This window comes from Dromiciops gliroides, chromosome 5 (assembly GCF_019393635.1).
Source record: "Dromiciops gliroides isolate mDroGli1 chromosome 5, mDroGli1.pri, whole genome shotgun sequence".
NCBI classification, from domain to species: domain Eukaryota; kingdom Metazoa; phylum Chordata; class Mammalia; order Microbiotheria; family Microbiotheriidae; genus Dromiciops; species Dromiciops gliroides.
In genome coordinates this window covers 204,630,526-204,650,446 of record NC_057865.1, presented here as the reverse complement: position 1 = coordinate 204,650,446, position 19,921 = coordinate 204,630,526, and the positions used below count along the sequence as shown (strand labels likewise).

The 19,921-nt window shown below is 40.4% G+C and overlaps 1 protein-coding gene across 1 annotated transcript in view; it reads left to right on the top strand.

The window, feature by feature from the left end:
• Positions 1-817: 817 nt before the first annotated feature.
• Positions 818-19,921, top strand: part of ASB13 (ankyrin repeat and SOCS box containing 13) — a 31,046-nt gene continuing 11,942 nt past the window's right edge. Inside the window, exons 1-5 of the mRNA XM_043968784.1 lie at positions 818-1,052; position 2,380; positions 9,105-9,292; positions 12,140-12,290; positions 19,110-19,244. Of these exons, the coding sequence (XP_043824719.1) occupies positions 846-1,052; position 2,380; positions 9,105-9,292; positions 12,140-12,290; positions 19,110-19,244 (682 nt within the window). The 5' untranslated portion in view covers positions 818-845. The remainder of the gene's footprint in view (positions 1,053-2,379; positions 2,381-9,104; positions 9,293-12,139; positions 12,291-19,109; positions 19,245-19,921) is intronic.

Sequence of the window (19,921 nt, the reverse complement as noted above, 5' to 3'; positions counted from 1 at the left end):
ACAAGGAAGGGCTTATCCTAATTTGGAGTTCCTGGGGTCCTAAACCAACCCCCAAGGCAGGTACCTTTTTCTGTGGAGGTGTGTTTTTGGAGTTTACACGTCATATGGTGAATCTGGGGACAAGTTTGGCCTTTTCTGCGCATGTCTCTTTCTGATTCCCATGGTTTATTTCAAAATATCTCCATTTTTCATTAGAATTTCTATACCCTTGTCATTTAGTCTAAGGTCATCATGGCCTCTCTCCCTCTGTTCCCATTATGGGCACTGATTTCTGTAGGTACAAGAATCTAGTATGCTAACTTGTAAGTTATCCATTAACTGGGGTCTAACTCCCTTTTGGAGCTAATATCTGAATTAGAGCTTGGGTCTTAGGTTTTTCTATTAACCCCTTTTTGCCTCCTACATCATTAACGTATGTATTACTTTAAGAAGCAGTCGGCTGGAGTACTGTTAGAGCAAGGCTGTGCTGAGAGTCAAGGAAAGCCTGAGTTTCATGTGACCCCTAAGCAAGAGTAGCAGCTGCTCAGCATTAGTAGAGGTTATAGGAAATTCCTCATCAGAAGTTCCCTGTACTGAGGAGTTCAAGGGTCATGCAAAAGGAAAAAAAATGTATATACTTGTATTTGGTTATACACATTCTCCGAGGATCTATATGGTTAGCCTCCCTTCTTTCATTTTAACCAGCAAAACACCGAAATTCGAAATTCAGATCTAACCGCTAGGAGGCAGAGGGGGGGTCATCCAGGTTTGTGCTTCTACCAAACTAGAGTTAAAATGGAAGGGCACAGGTCCAGAGTGGGAAAACTACAACTCCCAGCGGCATCGGAGAGCGACCTTTACCCGAGATGCCCCCTCAGCCTCGGAGCTTGGCGATAGGCACACGATCGGCTCCGGCCCCACCGCACAGCGGGCTCGTATCCTCGGTGCAGTCCTCCTGGCGTCCTCCACCGAGTCCGGCTCAGTGCCGGCTTCCACGAAGGGAAAGCAGGGAAGGCAGGAGCTCCGTGGACATGATGGAGCTGCGGAATGCGGACGGCTCCTTGGAGAAATTGGTGAGTGCGTTGGAAAGGCATAAAGAGAGCTGGGAATAGGGGCAAGAGCTGAAACTCGCTCAGGTTCCTGCATCTGCAGGGGACGTGCCAGGGAATGGTGCAAAGTCTCATCTCCCTGGCCTCAAACTTTTCCATTCGTTATCCTAGGAATTGTGGTCCCCACTAAGCTGTCAGCGTCTTTGCGGGTTGGTAACAGCTACACACCTGAGCTACAGATGGGGCGGGGGCGGGGTTTGTAAAGTAAGATAGTCAGAGGATGCTTAAAATGCTCCTCTCTGTCCATACGCTGTAGGCCAACGTATGACCCTGAAACACAATGATCTCAGCCTCAGTTTTCTCATCTGTAAAATGGAGTTAGCAGCACTTACCTCAGTGTTGTTATGAGGATCCAGTGATTTAATTATTGGTGATCACCAAACCTTAAAGCACTGGTATAAATACTAGCTGTTATTATTTTGATTCCTCCAGTAATTGTAAGCGCCTTAAGAGGGGAGGGGCATTGGTTTTTGTTTTTACCTTCCCCAGAGGTCTTACACCTAACGAATTCTCGTTTAATTGAATTGCTTCATATCATAATGTTTAATACCTTTTGCCCTGTGAAAAAAGTATTTGTTAGATATCTAAATAATTTTAGAGTACTCACCTCTCTGAAGAAAGAAGGAGTATTGGTGTAATAGGAGAACTGAAAGTTAGAAGACCTGGGTTTGGATTTTGTTAATACTGCTGGACCAAGTGCCACTCACCAAACATATTAAGACCAGCCTCCTCGTCTGTAAAACTGAAATAATACTTGCATTACTTACTTCAGTGGTCTTTTGTGAGGAAAGGGCTTTGTAAACCTTTAACATTATATAAATGTGATTTACTATGTAATAAGCACCTGCTTGTATTTGATGCACAGCCAAACAAGTGTAACTTTGTAATCTCTCTGAGAAAGTATTTTTATACAAGGACAACCGAATAAGTATTGAATGAGTATTTGAAATACATAAATTTTAAAAATATTAAATGTTTATCTTCACATTCAGTCATATTTTTATTACTTTCACCTTTTCTCACAAAAGGAATGGATGAGAGTGTTCTGAACTCATGAGGTTTAATGTTCACAGTTCAGTTTATAATTAATTGTTGAGAATTTCATGCTTTCTCAGTGGTACTTCTTGATGCATCTCCTTCTTCCCCCCTAAGCTCTGCAGCACTCAACTGAAACGCTCAAACTCCAGCCAATAGTTATGCTGATAACTATATTTAACTCAGAAAAAATAATGTTGAACAAGGTTTTTTTTTTTTTTTTAGTGAGGCAATGGGGGTTAAGTGACTTGCCCAGGGTCACACAGCTAGTAAGTGTTAAGTGTCTGAGGCTGGATTTGAACTCAGGTACTCCTGACTCCAGGGCCAGTGCTCTATCCACTGCGCCACCTAGCCGCCCCCAAACAAGGTGTTTTTATGCACAGTAGCTATGAAAAACAATATATAGGCAATTCACAGTAATACTTCTGGCACAATAGGAATCATTGCCAAGTCGTCAAACACTTAGTAAGTCAACAGGCTTTATTAATAAGTGCCTTTTATGTGCAAGGCACTGTGCTAAGCCCTGGGAATATAAAGACCAGTCTCTGCTCTCAAGAAACTTGTAGCCTAATAGAGGAGACAATATGCAAACATCTCTGTACCAAAACAAGATATATTCTAAGCAATGATTAAGGTGGATTGGGAAAAGCTTTTTGCAGAAGTTGGGACTTTAGCTGAGACTTTAAGGAAGCCAGAGAAGTCAGGATGCCTGGAGCCCAGTGTCACTGGTTCATAGAATTGGTGGAGGGGAGTAAGGTGGAAGAAGACTAGAAAGATAGCAAGGGGCCAGGTTATGAAAGCTTTAAAAACTCAATAGGATTTTATATTTGGTCCTGGGGTTGATACAGAGACACTGAAGTTTAATTGGGAGATGAAATGGTCAGACCTGTGCTTTAGGAAGACCACTTTGACATGAGTGGAGGATAGACTGGATTGGGGAGAAACTTAAGGAAGGGAGACCCACTAATAGTCTCTTGCAATAGTGCAACTGTGAGTTATTGAGGATCTACATGAGGATGGTGACATTGTCAGAGGAGAGAATGGAGAATAAAACAAGAGAGACTGGGAAGGTAGATTTGGTGGGATTTGGCAATTGAGTGACTATGGAAAGAGAGAGAGAGAGGGGGGGGGGGGGAGAGGGAAGGGAGGGGGAGGGGGGATAGAGGAGAGGGAGAGGGATGGAGGAGAGAGGAGAGAGAGGGAGAGGGAGAGGGAGAGGGAGAGGGAGAGAGGGAGGAGGACTCCAAAGTTGTGAGCATGGATGACTGGGAAGATGGTAATACCCTTGACAATAATATGGAAGTCAGGAAGAGGGGAGGGTTTGGAGGGGAAAGATAATTAGTTCAGTTTTGGACAGGTTGAGGAATATTCGTTTATTATACTAAATCTTCAGATTATGTGATATGTAGTAGTCCCCTTCTAAAATGTATTAAGTGCTTCATGTGTCTCTACTGCATCCTGTAACCAGGTTAGGAATTTTTCTAATCCCTATAGTCCGCGACAATAAAGATAAAACAATGACATTCCTATAGTCTAGCCTTGTCAACTCATGCTGGAAATTTAACCAGGCCTCAGAGGCACATGGAGGTAAATGAGATAATAATAATAATAAATGAGATAAAATGGGATCACACTGATTTGGATCTTCTTTCTGCTAGTACATATCACACACCTATACATGACTATGGCATTCTGGTCTCATTTTCCTATAAATCATATAGTATCGATGCAGTGATGGAGGTCTTCATTTAGGTTCCATAGACATGTTTAAAAAATATTTAGTCCTGTGCATTTTATTTTATGTAAATTTAAAACATTATTCTATCTGAGCATGGTGGTTCATGTCTGAATTCCCTGCTTCTGGGGAGAAATGAGGGCTGGGGGATTACTCAAGCTCATTTCTCATCCACAGCAAGGCATAAAACTGATTGAATATGTCTGATACTAATTCTGGCACCTAATATAATAGCCAGCATTATATAGCTCTTTAAGGTTTGCCAAGTACTTTACAAATATTATTTCATCCTCACAACAACTGGGGGAGGTAGGTGTAATTCTTATCTCCATTTCACGGCTTAGAAAACTAAGGCAAATAGATGGTTAAGTGAGTTGCTAGGGTCATTCATCTAGTAAGTATCTGGGGGCAAATTTGAGATCGGGTCTGCTGACTCCAGTTCATCACTCTATCCTTGGGGCTCCTAGCTGTTTCGTGAGTAATGGCTAGCACGTTAGTTGGTCTGTCATTAATCATTTATCAAGTGCCTACGGTTTGTGCCAGGCCCTCCCTAAGGGGGTGAACCAGTTCAGGTCAGAAATGGAGCAGGTAAAAGTTTCCTGCTCCCATCAATAGGATAGATCTATGAGTTGCTTTCTGGGCTTAGATGAGATAGGGAGGACCAAGTCTCAAAAAATAAAGGGATTCACCCATTAGAAGGGGCCCATAGGTTTTACCAGTCCATGCAAAGAGATGCATGACACAAAAATGGTTGTAGAACACCAGTTCTGGAACATTTCTAGATATTTGATGGATCTATGATCTTACCTAGCACAATGATTACTTATTTATGATGAGTGCCAAGAAGGTTGGAAGCTCAGTCACCAATACCTTTACTTGGAACCTATTATGTTTTTTGGAACATTTTTATTCTGAGCTTAGACACCAAAATAGAATATTTCCATACACAAAGCAGAACCCCAAAGGAGGATTCTTTATAAAAATGTGACTTTTCATTTCATACTGGTTACTTTAAAATATATATGTATTAGCATATATGTATATATCTTTTAATAAATAAATTCTACACATTAATTTCAAAAACTGTCCTCTCTGTCAGTACTTCCTTCTGTTCCTTCTGTTCTCTTTCTTTGCATTTTATACCATTTTATACCATGTTATGGTGGCCCCTCTTTTTGGGCATCAGTTTCCCTCTGACTCTCCCCCCATTAAAAACTCAGAGAAAGAAAGTGAAAAAAACAAACCCTTGTAATGATTTAGTAGAGTCAAGCAAAGAAATCCGCCTAAAAAAAGTATGTCTCTATCTCTTGTGCCTTACCACCTCACTGTCATGAGGAAGGTTACGTACTTCATCAAGAGGCCCTCTGGTGATCGTTGGTTTTGAGTATTTCAAAGTTGTTTTTCATCAACAGTGTTGATGTTCTTGTAAAAATTGTTCTGGTCCTTCTTACTTCATGTTGTATCAATTGATATTATCCAGGAGTCTCTGAAATTTTCTCTTTTAAAATTTCTTATGGTGCACAACAATACTCTGTTTGCCCACAATTTGTTCAGCAACTCCCTAGATGCTAAGAGGCAAGCTAAGGTACTCTTGTGGATTCTAGTCTTTCCTTTTCTTTTTTCCTCCTCTTTTAATCAGAATCAGAGAGTTTGTTTGCTTGTGATTGTTACTATTTCCTTCCTGTTTTTATCTTCACTTACCTTGTTTTTCTATTGAGTGTGATGTATTTCTCCACCAAATTGTCTTTGTGTGTTCAACCCTTTTTTATCCCTTCTAGATAAGATGAGATTTATCAAATATGCACCCTCCTTTCTCCATGTTTGTATATTCTTCTCAAGCACTTCAACTATGAGGAAAAGGAGGTTCCATTTCCTTTTTCTTTATCTCTACATTAGTGTATTTCTCTTAACCTTCACTTCTTTTTCCCCTCTCCAGACCTTCAGAATAGCTAAATGCAATGACAAACCACAATTCCAGAGGACCAAAGATGAAGTGTGCTACCTACTTCCTGACAGAGAGGTGATGGCCTAAGGATGCAAGATTAGATATACATTTTTGGTCTTGGCCAATGTGGAAACTTGCTTTGTTTGACTATGCATACTTGTATCATGAGGATTTATTTTATTCTATTTTTTGTCCAATTGGAGTTCAGAGAGGTAGGAAGAAGGGAAATAAATGCTTGTTAAATGAAAAGAAAAAGACAGTAAAGTTTTGAAGGTAGATATCATCATACAGCTTTTTTCTGGTTGCTCAAATAAATGCATCTTTTCTGGATTTCTCTGGACCTTTATTTTTCTATTTCAGAGTTCCTAATCAGCCCTGGTCTTTTCATCAGAAATGCTTGAAAGTTCTCTATTCCATTAAAAGGTCCACTTCTTTCCCCCCTGCCCATCCCCTTCAGGATTGTACTCAGCTTTGAAAAGTAATTTATTTCTGGTTGTTAACTGATTTCTTTTGCCTGTTGGAATATTGCATTCCAAGATCTTTTGATTTTCGTAGAAACTGCAAAATCTTCTTTCTGGCGGCTCAAAGTGTTTTTTTTTTGATGTGGGAGCTCTGGCTATTGTCTGTGATATTTTGGGGACTTTTCCTGTCAGGGTTCCTTTCTGGACATAATTAGTAGATCCTTTGTCTCTTCACTTTGCCCTCTGGTTCTAATAGATCTGGGCAGTTTTCCTTAATGATTTTTTAAATATAATGTCCAGATTAAAAAAAAATTTCAGAGAATCCAGTGATTCTTAAATTATCTTTTCCTTGACCTGTTTTCCATGGCAGTTTTTTATATTATGTTTTTTATGTTTCAGATATCACACATTTTCTATTTTTCAGTCTTTTAATTTTGTATGAATTGGATTTAAGTGAGGCATAGTTGCACAAAGTTGTCAGCCTCACTTTCTCTTCCAGAGTCATCGAAGTCCAGTGCCAAGACAAAAGTCAAGATGACTGATGATGGCCCAGAATGCAATGGATGAACTTAGCATCTTCGATGTCTGACCAAGCTCACAGCCTTCATGGCCATTGGAACAAATTGTTCTCATCCACCCATTCGCCAGGGGAAGCCTTCACATATTTGGGGTAGATATCACCCTAACTCACCAACAGGTTTGAGGCCCGTCAGCCTGGTTTAGCCTGTCTGCCAAGACGGTTTTACTGGGGTGTGGCCGCTGTGCCTGCTACAGCTTCTTGGAGCCACAGGTGAGAGTTGAGTGCCAGGTGGACACCAAAGGTGCTAGTTCTCCCTGAATACCTCATATACTCCCTGTTACATAGTAGGCACTTAATAAATGTTAATTTTCTGATTAATCAACTCAAGGGCATAATGGAGTCTGGGCCCTACAGACTTGAAACATGCCCGAAAGCTGCATGAGTCACCATATTCTGCCCTGCTGGACATGATGGTGGTGGTGGTATTTCCTATATGTTTGCTATGCTATGCTATGTTATCTTTCTATGCCATGGCTAAGCTTCCTCTTATTAACTGTTGGGCTATAAATGTCTTTCTTGTTCCAGTATTATACCTAGATCACTGAGTCAGGCCCAGCCAGGGAAAAATAACAATTTATAGTGATCCAAGTGGATTTGGTTATGTGATTTTCTTTAGCCCTATTGAGCAACACATGAGTAAGAGCAGGAGAGGAGGTCAATAGTGGGAATGATCCAAGGTTGGGGTTTGGCAAGTTATAAGCATCAATAGGAAGAGGGGGCAAGGGATTCAAGAATAGAAAACAGTGCAATTAATGAAGGGAAAAAAGTGAAATTAGATTGAAGTTTAAGGGCAGTTTGGCCATACTTTACAAGAGCTAATGCCAATTGACTTCCATAGAATACAATTTTATATTTACTGGGAAATTCTATAATTCTACCAATTAGAGGTTTCAAGGGGCATTTTATTTACTTACTGCTTACAATGAACAAGCGATTGTATACAGGAACAAGATTTTTTTTTCTGATTATTTCTATCATGTCCTTATAATATCATTGAATGCTTATTTCAGAACCATACCCAACTATAGTAAACTCATTTTATTATAGACTCCCTGAAAGAAGAGAGTTAGTGTGGAGGGATATTTTACCACCTTCTTGAACTTTGAAAAAGGAATGGTTCGGGCAGCTAGGTGGCACAATGGATAGAGCATTGGCCCTGGAGTCAGGAGGACCTGAGTTCAAATCTGGCCTCAGACACTTAACACTTACTAGCTCTGTGACCCTGGGCAAGTCACTTAACCCCAATTGTCTCACCAAAAAAAAAAAAAGGAATAGTCACTTTTGGCCTGGAGGTTCTGGAAGGGCTTTCTGGAGGAATAGATCTTTGAATGAAGATAAAGATTTCATTAGGCATAGATGTGAAAGGAAGATGTTCTGGGCATGGGAGGACATCCTTTAGGAATGTGTGGAGAGTTGCAGAATTGAGATTAAGGAAATTAATTTGATTGAGATTGATTAGTTCATTTGACTGGAATGTAAAATATTTGAAAAGGGAGTAATAAGAAATAAGACTGTTGGAACTAGCAACTAATAAATTGGTGTAGTGTTTAGTGTTTTCCATTCTGCTTATTTCTCTTTATATCTGTTCATCTAAGTCTTTTCATGCTTCTCTGTATTCATCATGTTTGTCTTTTCTTAAAATCACAGTAATATTCCATTACATTCATGTGCCTCAGTTCGTTTAGCCATTTTTTTCTTTGATGGCCATCTACTTTGTTTCCAATTCTCTGTTCCCCTGAAAAGTTCATCTAAATTTTTTGGTAAATATGGATCCTTTCTTTTTTCATTGACTTTCTTGGGGGAGGGAGGTCTAGATTTTGCATATACTTTGCTTTATGTGTACGTATTGTCTCCCTACCTCTTCTAGAATGTAAGCTCCTTGAGGACAGATAGTTTTTCTTTTTTGTATTTATGTCTTCAGCACCTAGCAGTATCTGGCACACAATAGATACCTAATAAATGCTTGTTGTCCCATTTCCATTTTTAAATCTTGACATTCTCTGTTTCTATGCTAGTTTCTCCCTTAAAAAAAGACACGTGCACACAATAAATAAGGCATTTTACAAAACAGATATTGCGTGGGTAGAAATAAAAAATAAATTCTGTTTCTGTTTCTATAGACACAATTTTCTTATCTCTAAATGAGAGCAAATGTATGTATTGTATGAGAAATAGAAGAGATGTGGTGGTGAAGGAAAGAGTGTTTTGAGATTCCTTGAAGTTGTGTGGCAGTATTTAAAGGCTCCCTTTTTCTTCCTAGGTTTCTGGGTGGATAGGACACCTGTTCATGAAGCTGCCCAGCAGGGTGAAACATTGCAGCTACAGCAACTGATTGAGAATGGTGCCTGTGTCAACCTGGCCACTGTGGACTCCATCACACCTCTGCATGAGGCTAGCCTTCAGGGTCAGACACAATGTGTGAAACTTCTTCTGGCTGCTGGAGCCCAGGTTGTTCATCTTTGTACAGAGATATTTTTATAGGGAAGGGTGAATCTGCAATATAGAGATTCCTTCTGGGTTACTCAACTTATTCCTGAGGAGGATATGCTTTTGATAGTAGCACTTTTTTGAAATTATAGTTTCTTTCAAAGTTCAACTCATGTGTCACCTTCTATGACCAGTCTTTCCTGATCACCTATGTGGGTAGCTTTGTTGAAATGTATAGTTATGAGAATTGAAGAGGTTGATGAACTGGGAGATAAAGATTTTTAAGGGTATATCTCTATATATCTCTCTATATATAGATATATGTATTTTTTTTGTGAGGCAGTTGGGGTTAAGTGACCTGCCCAGGGTCACACAGCTAGTAAGTGTTAAGTGTCTCAGGCCGAATTTGAACTCAGGTACTCCTGACTCCAGGGCCGGTGCTCTATCCACTGTGCCACCTAGCTGCCCCCTCCCCCCCAATATATATTTTAAGGGTTTGGGGTAAAGAAGAATACTATGGGTTGTGTACTGACCTCTTTGAGAAAGGAGACAGTATATTCAAGAACAAACTAACTACATTTCTTTTTTTGATAGTATTACTAATAGTTAAAGGAGGGGAATGCTGTGGATATATCTTATTTAGATTTTAGAAAAGCTTTCAATAAAGTATTATTGTGAAGAATATAGATATGGATTAGATGACAATACAGATTAATCAGAACTGGTTGTATGGTTAGACCTGAAGTACTCGTTAATGTCTCAGTGTCAGCCTAGCAGGCAGTCTGCATTAGAGTACCTTAGTGATCCATATTTGACTCTGTACTGATTTAACATGTTTATCAATAATTACTTGGGTAAAGGCATAGATAGTATACTACTGTCATTTGCAGATTACACAAAGCTTGAAGTGATAGCTAACATGGTGGGTGTCACAGTCAGAGCAATCTTGACACACTAAAGTAATGAGCCTCATCTTATCAGATGATTTTCAGTAGAGATAAATTTAGTCTTGCTCTTGGGTACAAAAAAATCCAGTTTCACAAATGCAGAATGGGAAAACTATGTAGATATTGCTTGTTCTGAAAAATGTGAGTCAGCAGTGTGCTGTGGCAGCCAAAAAAACTAATGAAATCTTGAGCTGCTTTAAGATGGGGAATAGCTTCCAGGAATAGGAAGGTGATAGGGAGGTCCCCTTGTACTTTGCCCTCATCAGATCTCATCTGAAGTATCGTTGTCTATTCTGGAAACCACAGTTTAAGAAGAACACTGCATAGGCTGAAGAGTATGTAGAGGAGGACATCCAGGATGCTGAAGGGCCTTGAATCTGTGTCATAGGAGAATTGGTAGAAGGGCCTGGGCACGTTTAACTTGTAGAAAAGAAGACTCTTGGAGAGGTAGTCTTCTTTTAACTATCTTAACTTTTAGCTGTTTTTAATTATTTGAAGGGCTGTTTAGTAGAACAGGGATTAGTGTTGTTTTGTTTAGCCCCAGAGGGCCAAACCAGTAGCAGTAAGAGGCAGATTTAGCAGGAAAAATTTCCCAACAATTAGAACTGTCCAAAAGTGGAATGGCTTGCCTTGAGAGGCATTAGGTTCACCCTCCCTGGAGGTTTTTGAGTGGAGGCTGGACCGTCACTTGTTTAGTAGATCATAATGGGGACTCTTTTTTGTGTATTAGTTGGATTAGATGGCCATTGAAGTACTTTTCAGCTCTCAAGAGTCTGCGATTCTGTGACCTGGTAGATTATAGCAAATTAGTGATTTAACAGCCTCAGAGGACAGGTTTCTCAGTGATGATGCTGGGCTAGCCAAAGGAGGAGGAAAGTGTTGGGGTACTGACTCATCAAGGTCATGGGAAGGCAAAAGACAGTGTCAGTGCACTGAGGAGATGGAGGTGGTGGGAAATTTGGCTGAGTGTCAAGTAACTATCTAGTGATTGGGTCCTTTTTTTCTTTTTAATAATAAACATTTTTATTTATAGTTTTGGGTTCTAATTTTTATCCCTCTTTTCCTACCCCCTCCCCCTCAGATATGGGTTATACATGTTAGTGATTGGGTTCTTAGGACCAGGACTGAACCCATCAATGCTGAGGTGACTGGAGCTATGGTCTGGGCAGGGGGTATTGGCACTGAAGGCTGAGGGTTGGATGAGCACTAGCGGGGAGGAGAGGTAGCAGGACCTCACTCACATTGCTATTGATCAGACTTCAGTTGAGCTAAAGGGTTCCAGTCTGAGCCAAGAGAGGTACCTGTATAGACTCCTTTCCTCTCTATTCCTCCCATTTTATTCTCAGGAGAAAAAAAGAAAAATCCAACAACAGCAACAAATAACCTTCTATTTACTGAGTGTTTCTAGTATTGAAAGGAGTGATGGTGGACACTACATGCCACAGTACTCTCCCCTTGGGGCCAATACTGTCTGCTCCTGTAAATAACCCTTTTGATTTTATTGGGGAAATGAAAAGTGTCCTCACAGAGAGGTAAGGATGACATCTGGCCTAGAATAATACATTTGAAGGGGGTAGGATGGGTCCAGGGAACTGGGGTTTGGCAGAGCTTTATTCAGGCAACTCCTGGTATAGAAATGTCTTCAACAGTGTAGATTAGGAGCACTGAGACATGATCATGTAGCTTGTATGTGTAAGAGGCAGGATTTGAACCTCACAGTAGAGTTGTGACTACAGTGCAGTTCCCTGCCTTCTGGTAAAGCACTTTATACTCATAAATACTATATAAATGAACTGACAAAATAGCTGCCCTAGGGAATTTTTCTGTAGTAGAGATTCTTGACTATAGTGAGATATGTATTACCTGGAGATATTTTCCATCATGTGTTATGTTTGTGTGTGTTCTTTTTCCTCCTTTTGAGGTGGATGCCCGGAACATTGATGGTAGTACTCCTCTTTGTGATGCCTGTGCCTCGGGTAGCATTGAATGTGTGAAGCTGCTGCTTTCTCATGGGGCAAAAGTCAACCCACCACTGTATACTGCATCTCCACTACATGAAGCCTGCATGAGTGGTGAGTAGTCTTCTGTAGAGCCTCACTGACTTAGTTTTCTTTCATATTCTCTTGTTTAAGGCTCCACGTCAATCAATCAGTAAACATTTGTCAAGGGCCTACTATGTGTCAGACATTGTGCTAAGATTTGGGGATAAAAAGGGAGGCAAAAGATAGCCCCTGCCCTCTAGGGAATTGAATGGAAGAGACAAAATGCAAGCAAATGTATACAAAGCAAGCTATATATAAAATATAGAAGAAACATTTAACAAAAGGAAACCACTAAAATTGAGAGAGGTTGGAGAAGGTAGAAACCTATAAAAGTCAGAGAGAGTAGTAGGCAGATTTGAGGATACAGAACATTCCAGCCAGAGAAAATGATGAGAGCTTAGAGACAGAGAGTCTCGTTCATTGAATAGCCAGGAGGCCAGTGTCACAGAATCAAAGAATATATGTCAGGGGATAATGTATAAAAAGACTGGAAAGGTAGGAGAGGGCTATATTATGAAGGGCTTTGAATGCCAAAACAGTAAAATCACTTTAGTGACTGAATGGACAATGGATTCGAGTGGGAAGAGAATTGAGGCAGGCAGAACCACCAGCAGGCTACTGAAATAATCCAGGTGTGAGGTGATGAGGTATGAGGCCTACACTAAACTGATGGCAGTGTCAGAGGAGAGAAAGGGGCATATTAGAGAGGTTGCAAAGGTGAAATCAACAGACCTTGGCAACAGACTACATATGAAGGATTAGAGAGTCAGGAGCCCATAATGACTGAACCCGAGGTACTGGGAGGATGGTGTTGCCCTCTTCAGTAAGAGGGAAGGTAGGAGTGGGGAAAGTTTAGGGGGAATGAAAATGAGTTCTGTTTCAGACATATGGAGTTTAAGATATCTACTGGACATCAGTTCAAGATGTCTGAAAGGCAGTTCGAAATGCAAGATTGGAGGTCAGCAGAGATTGGAGCAGGATAAGTAGATTGGAGAATCATCAGCATAGAGTTGGTGATTAAATCAGTGGGAGCTGATGAGATCCCCAAGGGAAATAGGATGGAGGGAGAAGAAAAGAGGACCCAGAACAGAACACTTAGGGACACCTACAGTTAGGGAGTGTGATCTGGAGGAGGATCCAACAAAGGAATGAAAGAGTGGTCAGATAGGTAGGAGGAAAACCAGGAGAAAAGGGTCTTCTAGAAACCTAAAAGGAAGAGAGGATCAAAGAGGGGAGAGTGGTTAGCATTGTCAGAAGTTGCAGAGAGGCCAAGGAGAATGAGGATTGAGAAGAGGCCTTTGGATGTGGCAACTTAGAGATCATTGATAACTCTAGAGAGACTTGTTTCAATGGATGAACAATGGATTATAAAGAATGAACAAGAGAGTGGAAGAAGAGAAAGTAGAGGCACTTATTGTACATTGCCTTTTTGAGTTTAGTTACAAAGGATAGAAGAGATATAGGATGATAGTTAGTCGGGGTAGAAGGATTAAGTGACAGGAGATATGGGCATGATTTTAGGTAGTAGGGAATGAACCAGTAGACAGGGAGAAATTGAAAACAAGTGAAAGAGTGGAGATGACAGAGGAGGCAATCTTTTGGAGGAGATGGGATGGAATGGGATTGCTAGAACAAGTAGAGGGATTAGCCTTGGTAAAGAGTCAGGCCATTTCATCATTTGAAACAGAGGTGAAGGAGGAAAGAGTGGCAGAAGGCATCTAAGTTACATATAGGAAATGAGGAAGAGGGGAGAAGAGAGGGCTCACAGGATGACTTAATTTTTTATCTGTAGCATATGAGGCAAACCTCAGCTGGGAGAGTAGGGGAAGGGGAAGCCATGGGAGGAGAGATGAAAAGGTTTGGAAGAGCTGCTGTGGAGAGTGAGATAGGGAGTTGATAAGAAAGCTATATTGTAGGATTGCCTAGCATCAGTGAGGGCCCAGCTGAGATTGTGTAGTGGACTCAGTCAGAATGGTTGTATGATTTTCTTTCCCTTTGTTCAGCAGAACGTGTGTAGGAGCAAAGGCAGCAAATGGTAGAAGTGATCCTAGGCTGAGGCTTGGCTGGGTGTAATCAGCAATATGATAAAGGAGGCAGGGATTCAAGAGAGGAGGACGCTGTAGAGTTGAATTGGTTCACCAAAGGGTCAAGATGGGTAAGAGAGGAAAAAGTGCCTAGTGCAAGGGAGATGGCCTAGGAGAGAATTGAGGGGTCAAAGAGATCATGGGTACAGATGAAGAGTAGGGTTATGTAAGGGAAGGCGAAAGGAGAGGCAAAAAACCAATAGGTTATGGTTGGGTAAGGGGATTTGGAATTCTAGTGCATTTGCAGGGGATGGCAAGATCAAGGGTATGACCATCATTCTCTGTAGCTGAGGTGGGATGGAGGAATAACTCATGGAAATGAATAACTTGAGGAACTGAGTGGTTAGAGTGTGTGAGGGAGAGTCAGTATGTATGCTGATGTCCCCTACTATGAGGGCAGGAGTTGGGGAGAAGAGAAAAATTATGAACCAGGTACTAAACTCATCGAGGAAGGAAGAGGAGTGATTTGGGCCCAGATCTGTAGACAACAGCTACCAGGATTTTGATTGGGTAATAGAGATGAATATCATGAACGTCAAAGGAGGAGAAATGCAGGTAGGGAGAGAACCTGGAAGTGGCAATGGGGAGCAAGAATATTCCAACTCCCCTGTTTCAACCAGTGAGTCAAGGAGAGTGAGTGAAGGTGCAGCCAGGAAGGTTGTGTTGTAAGGGGGCAGGCCATATTTCAGTAAGAGCTAAGTAGGTGGAAAGAGTGGGTGAGAAAAAGTGGAAGGGCTGGGGTGGTGAGTTAAGTTGAAACTTTGGGGTAGGAGGGCAATGAGGAATCAGAGGGTAGGGGTTAGGAAGTGAGGAATGGGGTTTGTATGCTGATCTACAGGAGTTCAGAGTCTGTGGGAGAATCTTCAAGCTGCTTCTCAAGTGGTTTGAGAGATTCTAATCTTTGTGATCTTATAAAGTTTCATTTTTCTGTCAGAGATTAAGATGAAAGCAAAGTATTTAATAAAGTTGCTCATGCTAATAACCCTTTTAGATAAGATGTGATGTTTACTAACAGATAGTAGGATTAGAAGGATTGGAAACTAGTTCAATGACTGGACCCAATGAGTAGTCATTAGTGATTCAACATCAGCTTGAAGGAAGATCTCTAATTTCTTGCTTCAGGAATCTGTCCTGGGATATGTGGTGGTCAAAAAAATGTTAAAGATGACTCAGATGAAGGCATGGATATAACGTTTATCAAATTTTCGGATGACTAGAAATTTGAAATGACAACAAATGTTGAATAAAAAATCAGCATTCAAAAATATCTCAAAGAGGGCTTAAATCATGGGTGTAGTCATCACTAAGATGAAATTTAATAGAAATAAATGTGAAGCCCAACATTTTGATTCCAAAAATCAACTTCAAAAGTATAAGATAGGGAATAGATGCTAGGGCATAAAGAAAATGTCTGGAATTTAGTTGATTGCAGTTTCAGTATGAGTCAGTGGGGGGGCAGCTAGGTGGCACAGTGGATAAAGCACTGGCCCTGGAGTCAGGAGGACCTGAGTTCAAATCCAGACTCAGACACTTGACACTTAACTAGCTGTGTGACCTTGGGCAAGTCACTTAACCCTCATTGCCCAACCAAAAAAAAACAAAAACAGAAAGAAAAACCAGTATGAGTCAGTGGTTCAGCGTAGCAGTAAGAAAAGTTCATGTTAATAGATTACATTTTTTTAAAAAGCGAAATATTCAGACCACATCTGGAATATTAAGCTTGAGGCATCACATTTTAGGATCTGGAACAGAAAATGGGGAAGGGCCTTAAGGCCAAGCCATATGAAATTGATTTGAAGGAACTGGAGATATTTATATTGGAGCAGGGAAGATTGGGATGGGGAGGGTAATAACATGACAGTTGTCCTCAAATATGTCAAGGACTGTCATGTGGAAGTTGGATTAGACTTGTTCATAGGAAAAAAACTAGGTGTAATGTGTAGAAGTTTCAGGGAAACAGACAGGCTCAGAGTGAGGAAAAAGGGTCTTGAGATCAGTTTCTGCCCTTAGCTTCCTTCCTCCCTCCCCACCTATGATATGATGGTCATAGTTTTTTCTTCATAGGGGCAGAAATGTATGATTTAATTGTAGACATTGCCTCCCAAAAAGACACTTTTGATCTGGGGGAGAGCTATTTTATGTTATAATATGTTTTTTAGCTCGAGGTCAAAGTATTTGGCAGGAAATGGTTAGGGATCAATCAAGAAACATGTATCAACCACCTACTCTTGCACAACTCCCTGTGCTAAGAGCAAAGTCACATAAGATCCCTGCCTTCAGAGGCAGTAGAGTTTAGTTGGGAAAAATAAAGACAGGGCACATGAAATGATACAGGGCTGGATATAAGTGTCAAATAAGAGGCACAAACAGCCAAAGGGAGCAATTGCTCCCTATGATCTGCGGCGGTCAGTGGGAGTTTCATAGAAAAGGTGGGCCTTATAGAATGGGTTAGATTGAGGTAAGGCTAGAGAAGGAAACTTTCCAGATGGAGGGATGTAATGGCGGGAAGCCCATTAGGTTTGGAATCAAAGGACCTGGTTTTGACTCCCACCTCTACTAAGTCTGTGACTTTGGGCAAGTCATTTAACCTCTGCAGGCCTCAGTTTCTTCATTTGTAAAGTAATGAGGTGGCTCAACTCAGTGATCTCTGAGGTTCCTTCCAGCTCTAAGTCATTATAATACAGTGGAAAAAGACACAGAGGTAGAGATGTGCATAAAATATTCCTGACAGTGAATAAGCTAATCTTGATGGAACAGAGAGATATATGTTAAGAAAATAGCAGAATATAAGATGGAAAAGTAGCTAGAAATGAGATTACAAAGGACCACAAATTCTGATTTGTGAAGGAAGAGATGAACAGCTTTAGACATGTTATACACACACACACACACACACATTCTTGATCTCTCCTTTGATGCAGATTCACATTTCAACAACTTACTAGACATCTCCATTTGGATGGCCTATTGCAACTTAAGTTCAACATGCCTAAAACATTGTTTATTCTCTGAAAACTGTTCTTGGCTTCCTTCTTTCTGTCAGTGGTATTACCATTCTTCTTACCCATTCTCTTAGCTTTAAAGTCATCTTTGCCTTTTCCCTCTTGTTGATTCTGTTGCTTTTATATCACTAGCATTTCCCCCCTGCTCTTTCATTCTTTTTGTTTGTTTGTTTGTTTTTTATTTTTCTGAGGCAATGGGGGTTAATTGATTTGCCCAGGGTCACACAGCTAGTAAGTGTCAAGTGTCTGAGGCCAGATTTGAACTCAGGTCCTCCTGAATCCAGGGCTGGTGCTTTATCCACTGCGCCACCTAGCTGCCCCCCTGCTCTTTCATTCTTAATGCCTCTATCCTAGTAGGCAGTCTTCATCATTTCCTGAAGGTTTTGCAATAGCTGCCTTATCAGATCCACTGTCTCCTCTGCTTCCCTCACCCCTAATCCATTATATTGCAGTGCTGAGCAATCCTCTTAATACAAAACTCTGGTCTTATTGCCCCACTGCTCAAAACTACTATTGCCTGCCAAATAAGTTTGGACTCATCAGCTTGAAATCAAAGGCTCTCCATAATCTAGCTCCAGTTTCCTTTTCTTTATTTCATGATACTCATGCTTAATGGGAATATATATCCCATGCTTTCCTTTCTGGCTGTCTTTGCTCATGATGTGCCCCATTCCTGTAACATCATCCTTTCTACAGTAACCTTAATACCTCTGCCTTTTGAAATCCTACCCATGTGTCAAGGTCCATCCCAGATGCCAACTCTTCCATGAAACCTTTCCTAACCCTTTGTAGTGGGCACTGATCTTTGCCTCAAATTCTCATGGTATACTTTCATGTACCTTTTTATGTACATCTTTCATGTATTTATATTTTATTTTGCATTATAGTTACTTATGTGTATGCCATATATTCTACTGTAGATTTTAAACTTCTTGAGGGAAAGTACCATGTTATATGTATTTAGTTTTGCATCTCTAGTACCTAGCATGGTACCTTGCAAATAGAAGGTGTATAATATGTTTGTTGAATGATGATGACAAAACATCAAGGTAGAAAAGTCCATCAATCTTTTAGAGATACAGAGCTGAAACCTAGAAGAAAAGTCAGGGCTGAAGATGAAAGTACAAGAACTATCCACAGAAGAATGATATTCAAAGCCAAGATAGTGGGAAAGTCTCTGAAACTCATAGTATATCTAGAGAAGGGAGGACTGAATGTTAGAACAGACTCATTTAGGTCAGTAGAGGAAGAAGAACCAGTGAAGGGAATAGAAAAAAGGGAAAGAGAGCCAACATATTAGTGGAAGGTTGGTAGAAGGTTTATCCACAAGATCTTGGGAATGCCAGTACTAAAATATCTGCAGGACTACTTGTTTCTACAGTGTTTCCTGAGGTTAGAGGGAGACAATGAAATAAGGGATCATGAACATTCTCTTTTCCAGTCAGGACATCTCTAGGAGTAATGGAATAGGAAGTGTCTACCTATTCCCAAACTAAAGAGAAAATTCTCTTTATAGTTTCTCTACTCTAGCATTATATAGGCATGACTGAATAGTCTGTCCTGTGTCTTTGGTCTAGTAACTATGAATTGCTTCCTTAGAGTAACATGCTAAATGTAAACTGCTTACAGGGTTAGGATGGAATTATGACTTTGTCTTTTTAACCAGAACTTGGGGTCCTTCCTCTGTCATATTTATTACTTTACAGTAAAGAAAATAGTCTATATTTATTACCTTTCATGCTTGCTTTTTAATTTATTTAAAGGAAGTTCTGAATGTGTGCGGCTTCTCATTGATGTTGGGGCTAATCTAGAAGCCCATGATTGCCATTTTGGTACCCCATTACATGTTGCCTGTGCAAGGGAGCATCTGGATTGTGTGAAAGTGCTGCTTAATGCAGGTAAGTGGTTCTTAACCAATACAATTTTGACACATGACAGATGGGGCCTGAACACAACCCTTCCCCACTAGAGCTGATTGCTAAATTGGGTAGAGAGAAAAAGGCTTTAGCATGAGACAGACAAATTAAATCTAGGGATGTGAATCACAGTGAACAAGGCACAGCTTCAAGACTCTAGAATTCAGTTAATTCATATGATTCTCAGGCGTCCTAAAAAAATTCAGAATGGACAGTTTCCCAAGAGGGAAAACAAGGAATAAATAGAAAGCTGAGGATACACACACACACACACACACACACACACACACACACACACACACACACACACACACACACACATTTGTATATGTATATGTGTGTATGTGTCTATATATATATGTATGTATATATATCATGGGTTTTTTTTAGCATAGTCAGAGTTTAAGCTACCAAAAAATTTCCCTCATCAACTTTCCATAATACCTAGAATCATTCTTTCTGTGAAAAGGCTTTAAATATGAGCATTTTAGCTCTTTTGGTTGTGTCCTGGAGTTAGTCACATGGAACTGTTAAAAATAGAAAAGATAAGGTTTCTTCCCTCGCCAGCCTTCCAAACAAGATGGATTTTCAGTTGTTGAGAGCTTTTCTATTTGTGCTCCTGTTTTGCTTTAATATGCGTCTTTCAACTCTTATCATAG